This window comes from Barbus barbus (genome assembly GCF_936440315.1).
Source record: "Barbus barbus genome assembly, chromosome: 2".
Taxonomy (NCBI): Eukaryota; Metazoa; Chordata; class Actinopteri; order Cypriniformes; family Cyprinidae; genus Barbus; species Barbus barbus.
This window is the reverse complement of record NC_136730.1, coordinates 6,858,616-6,877,237: the sequence shown is the minus strand read 5'-3', so window position 1 is coordinate 6,877,237 and position 18,622 is coordinate 6,858,616. Positions and strand designations below refer to the sequence as shown.

Here is an 18,622-nt window from a genome sequence, read left to right as displayed (position 1 = left end):
CATCCACAAACAAACATAAGCACTCTCTTTTGCATGGCAGGAAGAACTGAGCTGAGAGGCTGACACCTCTAAGCTTCACTGTCTGCACTAAGCTCCAGAGCCAAGTACATAACGCACTAATATGCCAGAGAAAGTCAAAATGCTAAAGCACCACACCCAGGGCCTTAGAACCATCTGACTCAGCCTCAGCCCTTCAGCTGTATTTGTGTATGTTATATATTACAAGCTTTACGAATACAAACTGGCACCAACCATTCTGCAGTTTAGTAGTAATGCTTTGAACATCTCAAGCGCCTTTCTTTTTTATTTCCTTTTCATTTTTTTTTATTAAGCGCAAATCTAATGGCCGCCTTATCCCCGCTCTGGGCAGTTAAAGTAAGAAATGGAAAAATATATATCTAACTGCTGTGGCCCAATAAAACCGTCAGAGCCAAAGCTAATCTGCATGAATATATCACTCTTCAATATTTCAGTCTTGTAAAATAATAAAAGAGAGAAAGAGAGAGGAAATGAGAAAGGATTTAGCACTTTAACTCAAAAACGCTTTCATAAGACCTCATATTACCCCTTGAGAAACTCTCACACTTCTGAACTATATGCGTATTCAGCTTTGCGGTCAAAACTAATGAAGAAACTCAGTCTAATGACAATAGCAGGTAGCTTCCCCGGGGAGCTATTCTGATCCAGGATTCACTTTAAGTGACTCTTATATAATAAAACCAATTAAGCAGAAATTGACCTATAGCCTGTAATTGGCGCACAGTGGGATCCGCTGGTGCTCTTTTCTGTAGAAAATCAATGGCTCAATTCACCCAGATTTAACCATTAACTAAAAGCTAACTATCTTGACCAGACCGCTAAAAGTGCCCCCGCATTAGTGTTGTGTAGCTGGAAATGTTGCCTGGCATTTAATGCTCATCTCATTCCCTCTTCTCTAAACAATTTCTAGTCATTGACATACTGTTAATATAAACATACTGTGAATTGGTTCATCAGACAAAAACTTCTGCTTGATGTACATGATTGACACAAAACATGAACCTTCCAAATGCCCAAATGAACTGACTCACTGAAATGAAATAAATTAAAAACATGAATCCCAAAGCCGCCTCCAAAAACATTAGAGTTGTGCATCTCCATAACTGAGGCCGAGACGATACGAGGCCGACGATACAATACATTAATGACAGATAAGATATGAAGCAGATAAGGATGCAATACGATACGATTCACCTCTATAACGATGCAGTGTGATGTGATTTCGATTCAACTCAGCAAATCCATTATGTTCCTCACAGCACGTTTCGCAGCAATTTCAAAGTGAAATGTCCAGAGAGTGGTGCTATAACACGTTCAATACGTGACCGTGGCACGTTTTTAATATAAAAATATAAGTTTTCGAACCACAAAGGATGTTAAAATTGTTTTTGAAGTCACAACGTAATATTCTGCAAGCAATTGTTTGAAAATTATAAAACAAAACTCTGTACCTGTAAATCATACTTTGTGTGAAAAGGAATAAAAGTTATTGGAGTTTTACTGCCTCTAGTGTTCATTTAAACTGGAAACTGCAGTGATTCGAACATTTTGGAACACTGCAGTTTTTTTCAGGTTTGCAAAAATGTATACAAAGGCATGTATTTCCAATGAGCCTATGCTGCAACAATGATACTTTGTGAGACAAATCCCAACATGTATCCAATGCACACTTTTTAAATCAATGCATTGCATTTTTAAATTTTATGCCGATGCACAGATGCTTACCATCCCTAATAAACATGTGTGAAAAGGCCCAAAATAAAATAAGAAATGATCTGATCTGCCATATGGAGTGCTGTGCCTTCATGAAGAGTTGAACATATACATTTCAGACATGCATGAAGAGTTAATGGGAAAATAAATGAAGTACACTTACCCAAAACTCCCAGCCTATAGTTCATGGTGACTACAATGACGTTCCCATATGCCGCAAGCACACTGGCGTCAAACATGTTTCCGGTTCCTTCCATGTAAGAGCCACTGTGAATGAACAGCATGACTGGTTTCTTCCTGCGGTCACGGATGTCTAAAAAAAGTCAAAATGAGGGGAAAGAGAGTGTTGTTTAAGTGAGCGCAACAGAAAGATTAAATGATGAGTCACTTTGTGAAACTACACATTTTATTATATTTTTTTTTATTTGAGGGTGATGGTTGGATCCTTTGAGTGTCAATAGATAGTTGTTAGGTCACTTTAGACACCAATGAGCTCTTACTCCTCAAGATATAACAACACATACACACACTCACACTCACACACCAAGACAGATGCAGAGGCAGCTGCAATGGAGCGTCGCTATAGTAACTGCCTCAATTTGATTTCCCCATCTACCCAACAGAGGCCATTCCATCAATGTGACTCGCTCCCATTGACTGTTGCCATGGAGATCTATTACACAGACACACATACATTCACTACTTCTAACCCCTTGATACCTTCACCACCTGAATCTCAGTCGATTTCATTAAAGCAGATAACTGATAAAGTCAGATGCTCCAAGATGCAGCAGGACCGAACACAGACACAAACACAAATGTATCCAAAGCGTTACTAAAGTAGAGCATCAAACAGACGGTCAGTCAAGAAGGATTACTGACTTATTCATCCATAAAACACACACAGACATTTGCTGTCATACATGACTGGAGAGACAAGTAACATGAGATTCCAATTGTCACGTGATCCATAAATTTGTTTCAATCATGGTCGAACCAGAACACTTTTCCAAAATGCACTTGGTGTCCAAAATGAATGCCGTCATCAAACCTGCCAATGGAAAATATTTCCTGAAACTGTATTTTCATTAAAGTGATATTTCACCCAAAAATGAAAATTCTGTTATCATTTACTCCATACCAAAGAATACTTAAAGAATACTGTCTGTCTGTCTGTCTATCTATCTATAAACTTCTGACGTTTAAAAATATTTCTGTCATGAGAACTCCCGGACTGATTTGCATGGCAATGTTAATGTATTTGGTCTTGGCAGAATAGATCTGCTACGAAGCTGCTGCTGCTGCACCTACTGGCTAATTGGCTAGTAACTTTTTTAATATTTACTTTCCAAAGCCATTATTACCTGCATTTATTGTTTGACGAGTGTTCATTTTGGAGCCTGCCCATGCACATCATCACATGCCCCCAGAGACAGCATTCAAACAATCAGTCAGTACTGTAGATCTGTGTTCATCATGATTCATTTCCAACCTGTTTTTGCTCTTTTTCCGCACTGCCTCTCGCTAACCCTTTTAATAGATTCATTTCAAGTCTCAATGTGTTCTGTCTTATAACCACCAAAGCAACCTGTTTTTTTATTTTGCCCCCTGGTGTCCTCACGTCCACACATTCAAACACCGCAAACATACCGTAAAATCGGCATACAAAGGGAGGGCGAGTAGGTCTGCAAACACACTCAATGGAGGGAGAGAAAGAAAGACACGGAGATTAGAAGGGAGGCCCGATACTGAGGAAAGTAGGAGAGGGCGTTAAAGGGAACGATCTAAAAAAAGCCCAAAACAAAGAAACATGCATACTCAGATAGAGAGGCCCACAGGAGCTTGCTGCTCACCTCTGATCCTCTCATGCAGAACGGAGACAATGGTGTGATTAGAAACAAACTTGTGTTTACTGCTCAGCTCGTTCGCATTTGTGTGGGTGAACCCACAAACACGTACACATTCTGCCATTATGTCCCTCTGATGGTGGGGAGCCTCTATCTCTTGTGTGAACTTAATTAGCTCTGAATCCATTAGACACAGCCACATAGACAATTCCTTCCTCTATTCTCCTGTCACCCACATCCAATTAAACTGGTGCTAAAACACAATGGCATATTTCTCACTTGAGACAACTCGGCCGATAGGCTGGCTACCGAATGCCATCATAGCTAGTGTTTGTAAATTTGGTGTTTACTAGAGCAAATTCCAAAAAACTTTTGAACTTTTTGAAAATTTTGAACATATAAATGTGAAATGTTTTTTGGGGTGGGGTGGTAATTTGGTTTTGTGTACAAATTTGATTGACAGGGCAAAAGACTCATAGTCTATTAGTATGTATGCTGGCTTGACAAAGTTTTTTATAAACCTTATTGACAGAGCAGAATGAAAAATAGAATGGAACAATAAAATGAAAGATGGATGGATGGACCGACAAAAAGAAAGGTAGATGGATGGATGGGCAGATAAAAAGAGAGATGGTATAGAAAGAATGACTGACAGACAGACAGACATAAATGATACCAATGATGACAGAATATTCTTGGGTGAATATTTTTGGGTGAAATATCCCTTTAAGATCAAATAAAATTAAATTACATTTTAAATTATATTAATTGAAGAAATTTTGATTTTGTTTGGTGGTTGGAAAAAAGTTAAACAGACTGATAGATAGACCTACTAGACAGACAGATAGAGAGATAGACAGACAGACAGACAGATAGACAGATAGATAGACAGATAGATAGATAGATAGATAGATAGATAGATAGATAGACAGACAGACAGATAGATAGATAGATAGATAGATAGATAGATAGATAGATAGATAGATAGATAGATAGATAGATAGATAGATAGATAGATAGATAGATAGATAGATAGATAGCCAGCATGTACTTGGTTCAAACCCATGATCTTGATGTTGCTGGAATCATGTTCTACTGTTTACCTCATAAACATATTTTTTAATAATACAGTATGGTACCAGAAATGGCAAAATCCTGTTTTTCTGTCATACTTTTCTAGAGGATTACCTGAGATTGCTGCTATTTTTGCAGACGGTAAAGCAAGAGTTACTTTTCTTGGTTATAAAAACCATAATGCCAAATCAACATAAAACTCAACTATTACAGCTGTGGAAATGAACTCTGATTTATTTCAATCTCTGAGTCACATCGCTACACGGAATAAAAGAAGATCCACCACACGACTGAAAGAATGAAGAAGAGTATGAGAGGAGGAAGACAGAGAGAGATTACAGGAGGGAGCTTTTGGTGAGGTGGAGGGGGTTTGAAGGAGCAGAAAACCAACCCGGTCTCATCCCAAGTCGTCACATATTGACGCTTTGGTTTTGGCGTCGCTTTTTGACGCTCAAGGTACCCCTTTAGCGTCACTTTTCGACGTGAAGGGAAGCGTAATTTTTCGGCGTCCATATGCTAACGCGCTATTGGGAATTTTATCGTCATAATAAGGTTGGCATTATTGCATATATGTAGAGGTGTGATTTTTGAATGTAAACAGTCAAAATAGTGACTTACCCAACCCCTGCCCCTAAACCTACCATCTGTGAAGAAAACGCAAGATATAGGAGGCAGATGCAAGTACTGGCATAATTTATTTAAAAATGATTAATACACGCTAAGTGTTTCCTATTTAAAAAAATTACCTTCCCTTCACGTCGAAAAGTGACGCGAAAGGGGTACCTTGAGCGTCAAAAAGCGACGCAAAAACCAAGCGTCAATATGTGACGAGTTGGGATGAGACTGTGTTAAGAAAACAGGGCATTTGAGAGACTGACAATCAACACTTAGACAACAGGCTGCAGTCAGACCGTCTCTCAGTGTCTCTTACACATGGATCAATATCGTTAAGAGCACTCAGAAAGGATAGGATGGAGACAGAGAAAAATCTTGCTTTAATGTACATCGAGTCTGCAGTAGGGGTTATGAATGCTTCATGCTGTCTTAAAATGCACATATGCAGATGGCACACATGAACCTTTTTATGTCACGTACATTTACTCTACATGCAAAGACCCAAAAGAAAGTTCTAGCATAATTTCTTCACCCTCATGCCACTCATACAAGCTGCTCTTTTCTATAAAACTAAACTAGACATTGACTAATGAATGTCAAGCTCCAGAAAATGATGGAATTTTCATTTTGGGCTGAACTATTCACTTACACTCATTTAAGCACAGCAGCACTATTTGTATGTGATCTCAGTTTCTCTGAATTCAAGACAGAAGAATCCCCAATAACATTCTTGCTACTGAAGAAAGAGGGAGGGGGTCAAATATAGTGAAGAAGAGAGAGAGAAGGGTTTTTCTCTGAAACAAAGCCCTCCCTATCTTTTCATCCCCATGGCCTCCTCATACAGCCACAGAAACAAGAGGACTATTCATCTTATTTTTGATCTTACTATTGGACTTATGAACTCCATCACTTCTTTCTGTACACTTGTTTTCACTTTTGTTTCCCCACATTTTTATTTTTCAGTATTCACCACATCCTCCCCCTTCGTTTCTGTATTTAAAAATATGCACCATTCAAAATAATTATTATATACCACTTTATTTCATTATTTATTCACTCATATGCTTTTATATTTTTCTGTGGAATATATAAGGATCATTTTCACACTCCTCTTTTCACATCCAGTTTTCTGTCAAGCTCTAAAAATGCAAAAAAAAAAACTATAAAATGAGTCTATATGATAATAATTCCACAAAATTCATATCATACCTTTGTGAAGTGTTCATTTGAGAATCAGATCTCTGAATCTTTGAACTCTAATCGACTAACAAACGTTATTTTGAGTTAAACGGTGGATTATTAGTGAATAATGATTTATTTTCATTCTGTTCCACAAAAAAAGATACAATATGGCTTCAGAAGACTTATATAGCACGCAAATCATATGGACCACATTTGTGTTACTTTTACTGTGTTTTTGGTCATTTTTAGAGCTTGATTTTGGAGGTTGACATTTTTGGTTCATGTGGTTTCTATGAACTTACTATGAGCTGCATAAAGATTCTTCATAAAATTCTCATATAAAGAAAAATAGGGCAAACTATCCATTTTAAATGTTTCTCATGCTATCACTTGGCACTCGTCTTTTGCTCTCTCTCCTTGACTTCTTACTGGGCTTCCAAAATAGCATGCTTAAATTGAGCTGACTTGATTTGTTTTTATTTAAAGAGGATCAATTACTGAGATCTAGTTGTGCAGAAGTTGTTCAACCGTGAATAACAACCATACACATTAATACCCACCCAAATTGAGCACACATGAACTATTACAAAAAAGCACGTATGAAGGCTTCATTTTTCAATTCCTTTTCTTGCTCATTATTTTTCACCCTCATTCTTCTTCTGCTCCTTCTTCTTCCCCCACTTTCTCTCTTCTCTTTCTCCCTTGCATGCTCTCTTGTTTATTTCAGGATAATGGCAAGACCAACAATAATAGACTGGACTCTCCTGGCAGTCGTTGTGGGAATGTGTGTGTGCGTTGAGAGGGTGTCCTAATTTAACCTCGCTAATTCCCTGTCTTCCCTTTCTCCATAAACTTCCTCTCATCCAGCAAGCCCCATTTAATTGGCAGTGAATTCTGGGGGAATCTGAATGGTGGGCCGCTTGACTGGATGAGGTTCATTAAACCTATCTCCATCCTCCTCTCATTTAGATTACAGAGAAGCGCAGTGAAGAGTACCGCTGTCTGGCCTGTTGACAAGAGAGAAGCATCGCTGACTGGTGAACCAGAAAAAACACAGCATCCTGTTCAAGCCATGTGATTGGAGCCCATGAATGTACTTGTAGGATTCACTAGCTCTGTATTGAGAAATGAGAAAAAAGTTTCAGAGAAAACTTATCTGCATGTACTGTTGGGTAAATGAGCTTTATTAAGTGAAAAGACTGGTCATTTAAAGACATTTCCCAAACACTGTAGTTCTCAATGGAAAAAGTGACAGATATTGATCACACTTTTAAAATTTCCAGCTTTAATTTAAGGCCCATTGAAGTGTGTGCGCGCGCACACACACACACACACACGGGCGCGCACACACACACACACACACACAAAACCAACAATGCATGGCACGCATGTTTACTTATCTAAATGGAGACATTACATAGACTTCTATTGTTTTTATATAGTTATAGATTTTATAGACTCTTGCATTTTTGCAATTTAAAACAAAACAAAACAGTTTACTTTATTTTTACACCAGTTTTACAAATGAGTCCCCAAAGGGAGGTTTTTGAAATTTTGTCAGGTTTAGCTCACTTTTTGGTACAAATTTGTCCCCAGAAAACAGTTAAGCAGGTACACGCGCACACACACACACACACATTTGTTTTTGTGAAAAGTGGGGACATCCCATAGGCGTAATGGTTTTTATACTGTACAAACTGTATGTGATATTGCCCTACACCTAAACTCAACTTTCCCCCCAAAAAACTTGCTCTGTATGATTTATAAGCGTTTTGAAAAGTGGGGACATGGGTCAATGTCCTGAAAAGTCATCTTCACCTTGTAATACCTGTGTTATACCTGTGTCATTATACAAATTTATTTCCTCATTTGTCACAAAAACATGTATACACACACACACACACAGTTATTTTATAGTTTTAATGACTGTTATTTTAAAAGTTATAGCAGATAGTAAGTAGTGTAAAAGTGATCTCTGACTAAATTCAAAGGTTCATACAGTGTCAGAATAAATTGTTTTTCAAATATTTTTAGACCTTTTAGAACTATAATAGTTAATACTTATATACTTAAATGTTTGAAAGTAGTTTTATAGACAAATAAAAGTGCCTATATATGAATTTCTATACATCATTTATGTTGAATGTTTTATAGTAAATAATTTAAATAAAAATTTAAATATTATTAAAATATTATTGTTAGTATTAAAATATTATTAAATAATTTTAATAATAATATCAAATAATGTATGATTTAAATAAAATAAATAATATATTTATAATAATTTATTTATTTTATAACAATGTTTTCGATGACTGTCATTCTAAATGTTGAAAATATTGAAAAAAGTAATAAACGTAAAAAGTAATAAATTCTAAAAGTATAAAAATCGAGATGTGTGTCCTTCAGAGAGAGATAAAGCATATTATAAGGTGTCTATTGAGAATAATAAAAGAAAGTCTGAAGGAATCAGCGACGCCAAGAGTGGGAGCAACACAATATCTTTGGTTGTGCCCCAGCATATTTATTACTAATCAATACATTTGAATGTTGGAGATGTTGAGAGTACACTGCTGTTTCTGTCTTTGAAAATATCTACTGAAACGCTCACTGGTGAAACTCTAATATGAATTATTCAATTACAATGTCACTGTGATTTGATCAACACTTGCTCTCTTTCCCTGCCAGCTCTAACCTGCTCTCTTAGACAGAGATCTGACATGACATACCTCTCTTTCTCTCTCTCTACTCTAATGGTTGTATAGGTAAGTGAATATCTCCCTTTATTCTGTTATTTCTGCCTTTAATGTTCCTGTCGGTCCATTTTTCCAATTCAACACTTTTGTTCGCTCTCGATAGTTTATTTTTAATTTTTTTACTTTACATCGTCTAACCTGCAAAATGAACAAGCCGTAGATGATGTCTTGCAGTGTAATGTGTAGGTGGTGTTGTTTGCCCCTAGGGGGTGCTGTAGGGCTCGGCGCTCTGTGGATGAGGGATCATGGAGGTAGGGCTAATGAAAGAGAACATGCGAATAGTTAAACGTCAGCACAAATCAATGCCTACAGGGCAAATACATCACACACACACACACACACGCACACACACACACACACACACACAGAAAGACAGACAGGGATGCAGGAAAGGAGAGATACAGTAACTGTAGGACAGAGAAAATAAGTAAAGGATTACAGGTATTAAAATTCTGTCGATACCAAAAAGTTGTTAATTATTATTATTATTATTATTAACAAATGGGTGAAATTAAAAAATTAAACTCTAAAAATGTAAATTAAAATGTTTAAATGCTTCAAGTGAATTTTTGAACTAAAATAAAATAAGTTGAAGTACTAAAATTACTAAAAACTAAAAAAAGAAAGTTAAATAGAAAAACCAAAAGCACATAACAAATTAATTAAAACAAAAGAAAATAAAAAAGAAAACAAAAAAAATATAAAAAAGAATTCAAAATATTACAAAATTCTATAACAGTATATGGTGTTTAAATACCACTGATTCTCATCTTAAATTTGTGACATAAATGTGTTTATTTTTCAGTTGGCTGTGCACAAGAATTTCTTGCATTTGTGGTTTTATATCTCACAATTTCAACTTTCATTTGGCTTATAATTTCACTTTACTGATCTCAAAATGACAAAAAAGGGGCTCCAAAAGGTTGGTATCCCAGGGCCTTGCAGGACCACAATTTGTCCTTGAACAGAGATCAGAAAATTTGTTTAGAAAAACGTCCCAGGTTACGTATGTAACCATGGTTCCCTGAGAGGGAACGAGACACTGCGTCCTCTAGAGGTCGCTATGGGGAACTCCATCTACGTGACCCGTGTCTGAAGCATATATATAAAAACACCAAATATTGGCCGGCGACAGCCTATGACGTCACTCCCGGTGCGACCACAGTATAAAAGGGCGCCGGGAGAAAGCGTCATCCACTTCTTCGTCTGAAGATGCATCCGAAGCATGGCCTAAAGTCTAGAGGACGCAGTGTCTCGTTCCCTCTCAGGGAACCATGGTTACATACGTAACCTGAGATGTTCCCTTTCAAGGGAACTTCGAACTGCGTCCTCTAGAGGTCGCTATGGGGAACGATATACCCACGCCGCCATGCTGAGGGGAGTGCATGCCATTCCACAAAGGCGAGCACTAAGCATCAACTCTACCAAAAGGATAAGGGAGTTGTCCCTGGGATGAATTGACGGCTGTCAGTGACATTATCCCCTTCGGCCAAAGGCCTGAGTTGCATACCCCGGAACTCACATGATAGAGGCTGGACCTCCTGGACCCAGGGTAGAGCTCAAGGCTTGGAATCAGAAAAGGGATTCCTTTAAGGGGATACGACCAAGCGCTTAGGATAGTAACTAAGCTTGGCCTGTCACCCAGGGGCTACTGCTTGCTCCTACAAGAGCTCGCTGAAGGAACTGTATCAACAGATCCTTGGTAGTAGCCCCTGTTCAAGTAGTATCACTGGGGATACATAGGTAGAGTGGGGCCCAAGGTGAAAATGGGCCTAACCGACTCAAAGAATGGGTACGAAGCCGCAGCGCGTAACCCATACCATACAGGATTTTAGAAAAGACTGCAAAACACTCGGTGTGCGATCTTACCACAGCGTGGCTTTCAGAAAGTGCACAAAGACTAGCATGCGCACTTACCATAACATGGATTGGTAAACATCGTTTTTTTCAAATGCTCTGGAGAGAGCAGCATGCTCAAAAGGTGACCCTCTATAGTGAGGGGAGCAATGCTAGCTCTACCAAGGCAGAGCTCTGGAGAGCGGAGAACTCAGCTCTCAGCATGAGAGGAAACTCAGACGCTCAAAAGGGAGCGGCATGCTCATAGGTGACCCTCTATAACGAGGGGAGCAATGCTAGCTCTACCAAGACAGAGCTCTGGAGAGCAGAGAACTTAACTCTCAGCATGAGAGGAAACTCAGACGCTCAAAAGGGAGCGGCATGCTCATAGGTGACCCTCTATAGAGAGGGGAGCAATGCCAGCTCGACCAACAAGGAGAGCTTGTGAGGGAGCAGCATGCTCATAGGTGACCCTCTATAGTGAGGGGAGCAATGCTGGCTCTACCAAGGCAGAGCTCTGGAGAGCGGAGAACTCAACTCTCAGCATGAGAGGATACTCAGCACATACATAAGTAGAGTGGGGCCCAAGGTGAGAACCGGGGCCTGACCGACTCAAAGAATGGGTACGAAGCCTCAGCGCGTAACCCATACCATACAGGATTTTAGAAAAGACCGCAAAACAATTGGTGTGAGATCTTACCACAGCGTGGCTTTCAGAAAGCACACAGAGACTAGCGTGCGCACTTACCATAACATGGATTTGCAAACTCCGTTTCTCCAAATCCTCTGGAGGGAGCAGCATGCTCATAGGTGACCCTATAGCGAGGGGAGCAATGCCAGCTCGAACAACCGGGAGAGCTCGCGAGGGAGCAGCATGCTCATAGGTGACCCTCTAAATGAGGGGAGCAATGCTAGCTCTACCAAGACAGAGCTCTGGAGAGCAGAGAATTTAACTCTCAGCATGAGAGGGAACTTAGACGCTCAGAAGGGAGCGGCATGCTCATAGGTGACCCTCTATAAAGAGGGGAGCAGTGCCAGCTCGACCAACAAGGAGAGCTCGTGAGGGAGCAGCATGCTCAAAGGTGACCCTCTATAGTGAGGGGAGCAATGCTAGCTCTACCAAGACAGAGCTCTGGAGAGCGGAGAACTCAACTCTCAGCATGAGAGGATACTGAGCACATACATAAGTAGAGTGGGGCCCAAGGTGAGAACCGGGGCCTGACCGACTCAAAGAATGGGTACGAAGCCTCAGCGCGTAACCCATACCATACAGGATTTTAGAAAAGACCGCAAAACACTTGGTGTGCGATCTTACCACAGTGTGGTTTTTAGAAAAGTGCACAGAGACTAGCGTGCGCACTTACCAAATATGGATTTTAGAAACCGTATTATCAGACGCTCTCTGGAGGGAGCAGCATGTTCATAGATGACCCTCTAAAATGAGGGGAGCAATGCTAACTCTACCAAGAAAAAGCTCTGGAGAGCAGAGAGCTTAACTCTCAACATGAGAGGGGACTCAGACGCTTATAAGGGAGCGGCATGCTCATATGTGACCCTCTACAGAGAGGAGAGAAATGCCAGCTCGACCCAAAAGGAGAGCAGCATGCTCATAGGTGACCCTCTATAATGAGGGGGAGCAATGCTAGTTCCACCAAGGCAGAGCTCTGGAGAGCGGAGAACTCAACTCTCAGCATGAGAGGATACTCCGCACATACATTAGTAGAGTGGGGCCTAAGGTGAAAACCGAGGCCTGACCAACTCAAAGAATGGTACGAAGCCTCAGCGCGTAACCCATACTGTACAGGATTTTAGAAAAGACTGCAAAACACTTGGTGTGCGATCTTACCACAGCGTGGCTTTCAGAAAGTGCACAGAGACTAGCGTGTGCACTTACCATTACATGGATTTTAATAACGTTTCTCTCTATCAGATGCTCTCTGGGGGGAGCAGCATGCTCATAGGTGACCCTCTCGAGAGAGAGGAGCAATGCCAGCTCGACCAACAAGGAGAGCTCGTGAGGGAGCAGCATGCTCATAAGAGACCCTCCATAGTGAGGGGAGCAATGCTAGCTCTACCAAGAAAGAGCTCTGGAGAGTGGAGAACTTAACTCTCAGCATGAGAGGGAACTCAAACGCTCATAAGGGAGCGGCATGCTCAAAACTGACCCTCTAAAAGAGGGGAGCAATGCTATCTCGACCAGCAAAGAGAGCTCCAGAGGGAGCAGGATGCTCACAGGCGACCCTCTAAAATGAGGGGAGCAATGCTATCTCGACCAGCAAAGAGAGCTCCTGTGGGAGCAGCATGCTCACAGGCGACCCTCTAAAATGAGGGGAGCAATGCTAGCTCTACCAAGACAGAGAGGATACTCAGCACATATATATAAGTAGAGTGGGGCCCAAGGTGAAAAACGGGCCTAACCGACTCAAAAAATGGGCACGAAGCCTCAGCGCGTAACCCATACCATACAGGATTTTAGAGAAGACCGCAAAACACTCTGTGTGCGCTCTTACCACAGCATGGTTTTTAGAAAAGTGCACAGAGACTAGCGTGCGCACTTACCAAATATGGATTTTAGAAACCGTATTGTCAGATGCTCTCTGGAGGGAGCAGCATGTTCATAGATGACCCTCTAAAATGAGGGGAGCAATGCTAACTCTACCAAGAAAAAGCTCTGGAGAGCAGAGAGCTTAACTCAGACGCTCAGAAGGGAGCGACACGCTCATAAGTGACCCTCTAAATAAGGGGAGCGATGCCAGCTCAGCCAACAAAGAGAGCTCAAAAAGGGAGCAACATGCTCATAAATAACCCTCTAAAGTGAGGAGAGCAATGCTAGCTCGAACAACTATGAGAGCAACCTGACAAGGAAGCCTAAAGAAAGGCCTGACGTGCTGAGGTTTCTGAATAACAGAGCTCTGGGAGCGGAGACTCGACTCTCATATGAGAGGAAACTCGGACGCTCAGCAGGGAGCGGCATGCTCATAGGCAACCCTCTATAGTGAGGGGAGCAATGCCAGCTCAACTAACAGGGTAGAGCTCGGAGGGGTACAGCAGCAACGAGGAGCAGGTTGTTAAGTAACAAAGCTCTGGGAGCGGAACTCTACTTACAGCAAAAGAGGGAACTCACACGCTCATACGAGAGCAGTACACTCAAGGTGACCCTCAACAGTGAGGGGAGCAAAAACTAGCTCTACCATGATAAAGCTCTAGAGAGCAGAGAATCTACTCTCAGCATGAGAGCTCAGACACTCAGGAGGGAGCGGCATGCTCATAAATAACCCTCCACATTCTAGGCGAGGGGAGCAAAGCCAGCTCGACCTACAAACAGAGGGATACCTAACAACCCGAACAAGCTGCTGGAAATAGTATCAGGGTAATCGGTAGCTGAACAGAAGGGAACAAGGGCTCAGGGAAACTGCTACTTAAAACCCTAATAAGGGTGGGCAGTTCTAAGCTAAACCTCTATGCACCTATTATGGCCTCGTTTGAAGAACAAAAGGGCCAGACTTAGAAAATGCTGCTCCTCAGAGCCAAAGCATTGTAATAAAGTCGCTCAGCACCACACCTGATACCAGCCTGCTTAGTACTGGAAGAAAGGTAGTTTGAATGGTATAAAACACACATACCAGTGAATCTGATAAAAACTGGATCGTACTCTACCCATCCATGGATCCCACGCAGAAGAACAGTCCAGTGTAGGGGCTGAAATAAGGGCGCAGGAGGTGCTCACCTAACCTCGGTCAGGTGGTAGAAAACTGAGGTTGAAGGGGAATTAGAGAGGGGAAGATGAGGGCTTTAGATGTACAGGCCCTCTGAGGGAAGGAGAGATGTTCAACTCTTACCCTGGCCTGGGCGAGAGCGTTGCAACGCCCCGTCCGGACCACCTCCCTCAGGTCTTGCTACCTCTCTTTGACCCGCGCCACCCTTGAAGCCCTACCCGCAGGCGGGGAAGGGCGCGAGACGCGACACTAGCGTTCTGTGCCCATCTCTGATCTGATTCTGTGCCCATCTCAAACCTGGACCTTCTCGTTTAAATGAAGGTTTTAAAAGCCGCTGAACACGCCTTTGCCTCCCTAAACCTTTGAACCACTGACTCGACGGAGGTACCAAAAAGTACAGAAGGCGAAACCGGAGCATTGAGAAGAAAGCCCTTCTCTCTCTTCCCAATATCTGCCAGGTTCACCCACAGATGTCTCTCCGTTACCACCCTGGCCGCCATAGAACTGCCCATAGCAGAGGCGGCCTGCTTAGTGGCTCAAAGAGCTAAATCGGCGGTGCGGCACAGCTCAGCAACCTCGTCAGGTATATATATATTTTTTTACAAACCTTTTATACCTTTTTTACAAACCTTTTATCCAGGTCTTTCAACAGATCAGCCTGGTATGCCTGAAACACTGCCATAGTGTGTAATGAGGCGACAGCCTGACCTGCTGCTGCGTATGCATTGCCATTCCAGCGTTTTTTTTTTTTTTTCTCAGATGACGTCAGCGAAATCGCGTCATTGTCATCCAACAGCTCACCCTCGCTCGCGACTGACGAGCGCGAGAAGGAAAACCTCTTCTATAACTCATTGGCGAGAACCACCTGCAAACCCCATGAGCTCATTTTCCTCTGTGCTTCAGCAGCGGAGGGTCCTGAACCGCGGGAAGCAGACGGCTGCCCCTCTTTCCTCGAAAAGAGAGACAGACGAGAGCAGAGCTTTTAGAAAAACGCTCGCAGTACGCGCAGCGCGCAAACAAAAGACGCAAAGATCATGTGAGTCATCAAGCATCAGATAACGTGGATACGGATGCACACATCTCTTAACGCCTTGCTAGTGCTCGCATTACAAAAGTAAACCATACTTATCTCGTAAGATGCACGCTTCAAACAAAACAGTCATTGAAGACGAAGAAGAGGATGACGCTTTCTCCCGGCGCCCTTTTATACTGTGGTCGCACCGGAAGTGACGTCATAGGCTGTCGCCGGCCAATATTTGGTGTTTTTATATATATGCTTCAGACACGGGTCACGTAGATGGAGTTCCCCATAGCAACCTCTAGAGGACGCAGTTCGAAGTTCCCTTGAAAGGGAACTGAGAGAGTGAGAGAGAGTGAGGGATCGGCAAAGTGCAAGAGAATATGACGGATCGCTCTCTAGGTGATTCCAGCTCAGCACCTTCATCAGACACAACATGAATGCACACACACACACACACACACACACACACATCGCAGTCTGTGTCACACAATCAAACCCAACGGGAACTGTGTGTATGTGTGTGTTTGTGTGTGCCTTCAGGTCGACAGCAAATCTATTGCTTGCAGGAGTGTGTCGGCAGTTCTGTGGCACTACAGTTCTAATGATGAATGTATGTGCAGTCCTGAACACTGCAGAGGTTACAGAACATCTCATCACGAGGTGTCAACAACAGCAAACTTAGTTTTCACAGGTAAACTTAAACTATGCTACTTCTTTTGTAGCTTATATTATGCTGCATAAACATTTTGCTACTGTATTTAGTAGGCAGCTTAGATGTCAAATATAAAAAAATATTGAGAATATTATCAATTAGGCCTAAATCTGGAGGCAAACTCTGACAGATGTGCCTTTTAGCTCAAGTAAATAAACAAGTAAATCTATATGTTTAGATATATATATGTATATATACAGGTGCAGAAATAACATTACATCTGAGGAAGACATATATTGCGTTCGGTTGCTTAGTTTCTGTAGCTTTGTATCATGGCTTGTGTGACGCTGTGCTGCAATACTAGGGTTCCCCTCATACGTCACACTCCAGGCAGGGTTTCTGCAAGATTTTTAAGGTCAAATGTAATGTTATTTCTGTATTTCAGCGTTGGGTAAAAGAGCATTAAATGTCGTTTGTGGTAGAGAAAGCTGCTTACATGTAGGCTACGGGAAACAGCACACATGTTGAATTAAACATACACACAATCAGCTTTTTCTAAACGCACCCGATAATCAAAACTTCTACTTAGTACTTGCTTCATTTCTGCAAATCAGTTTTTGTAAATGAATGACTTGATCCACATATGTCCTTCATCAACAGCCACTTGCGCCACCTGCTGGTGAGCGGCTGACATCAGCTGGAGATCATGCATCGGTGCTCTACTGCTATTCCTGCGGTCCCGGATGTGCAATGCTGAATTTTCTGCCGAATTTTAACCACTGAATTTCTGACAGCGAATTTGGAAAGTGAAATAAAATGACTGAAATTTGCCTGTCGAATATCATACATCGTATTATTAAACAGACTGAATATTTTGGAAGTGAATTCTGGAAGGTGAATATGAATTATTGACTTTTTAATTACGAAAATGTGTGTGAAATATTTTGAATTGAAATATTCACAGCTTAAATAAACAACTATGTTCAATTTCAGGACCTAAAAATGCAAATCCTGGAAATACAAGGCATTAAAATGCAAGCACTGTTAATTTAAATGCATCTTTTTTTTAGATTTGTGGAATTCAGCATGCTTTATGTTTCAAAAACTATTGTTATTATTCTGCTTCCATAGTTGCTTAGTGGTCCAAAGTCCTCTTTTTAGATAAAAGTAATTTTTGCTTTTCATTTGGAAATCAAGGTCTAGAGTCTGGAGGAAGTCTGGAGAGGCACAGAATCCAAGCTGCTTGAAGGCCAGTGTGAAGTTTCTGAAATCAGTGATAATTTGGGGTGCTGTGACATCTGCTGGTGTTGGTCCATTGTGTTTTATCAAGTCCAAAGTCAATGCAGCCGTCTACCAGGAGATTTTAGAGCACTTTATACTTCCATCTGCTGACAAGCTTTATGGAGATGCTGATTTCCTTTTCCAGCAGGACTTTAGCACCTGCCCACACTGCCAAAACCACTTCCAAGGGCTTTGCTGGCCATGATATTACTGTGCTTGATTGGCCTGCCAACATGCCTGACCTGAACTCCATATGGAATCTATGGGATATTTTCAAGAGAAAGATGAGAAACAGTCGATCCAACAATACAGACGAGCTGAAGGCTCAATAGTGCCTCAGCAGAGCCACAGGCTGATCGCTTCCATGCCATTCCTCACTGATGCTGGAATTTGTGCTAAAGGAGCCCCGATCAAGTATTGAGTGCATAAATGAACATACTTTAAAGAACTTGAACATTTCTGTTTTGCAAATCCTTTTTTTTTTGATTGATCTTAGGAAATATTCAAATATTTTGAGATACTGGATTTTTGACTTTCATGAGCTGTAAGCTCTAATTATCAAAGTTAAAACAAAAATCTTTTCAAGTGTTTTACTTTACATGTAATGAATCAAAAATATATGAAAGTTTCACTTTTTGAAATAAGTTACAAGAAAAAATGAACTTTTTCATGATGCACCTGTATTATATAAATTATTAACTTAAAATATGACTATTAAACTTAAAATATAAAATAAACTATAAAATAAAAGTTGCATATGCAACTAAATTAAATAATTTTAAGTTGAAGAACTAAAATTACATAAACTGAAATGAAAATGAAAGCTAAATAGAAAAATAAAGCACATAAACTAAAATTAAAATGAAAACTAAAAACAAAAGCTAATTCAA

General features: G+C 41.0%; 1 protein-coding gene across 1 annotated transcript in view; it reads right to left on the bottom strand.

Moving 5' to 3' along the window:
- The window catches only part of LOC306888749 (neuroligin-2-like), a 170,010-nt gene that overhangs the window by 53,373 nt on the left and 98,015 nt on the right, over positions 1-18,622 (bottom strand). Inside the window, exon 4 of the mRNA XM_079447180.1 lies at positions 1,916-2,065. Coding sequence (XP_079303306.1) covers positions 1,916-2,065 — 150 coding nt within the window. The remainder of the gene's footprint in view (positions 1-1,915; positions 2,066-18,622) is intronic.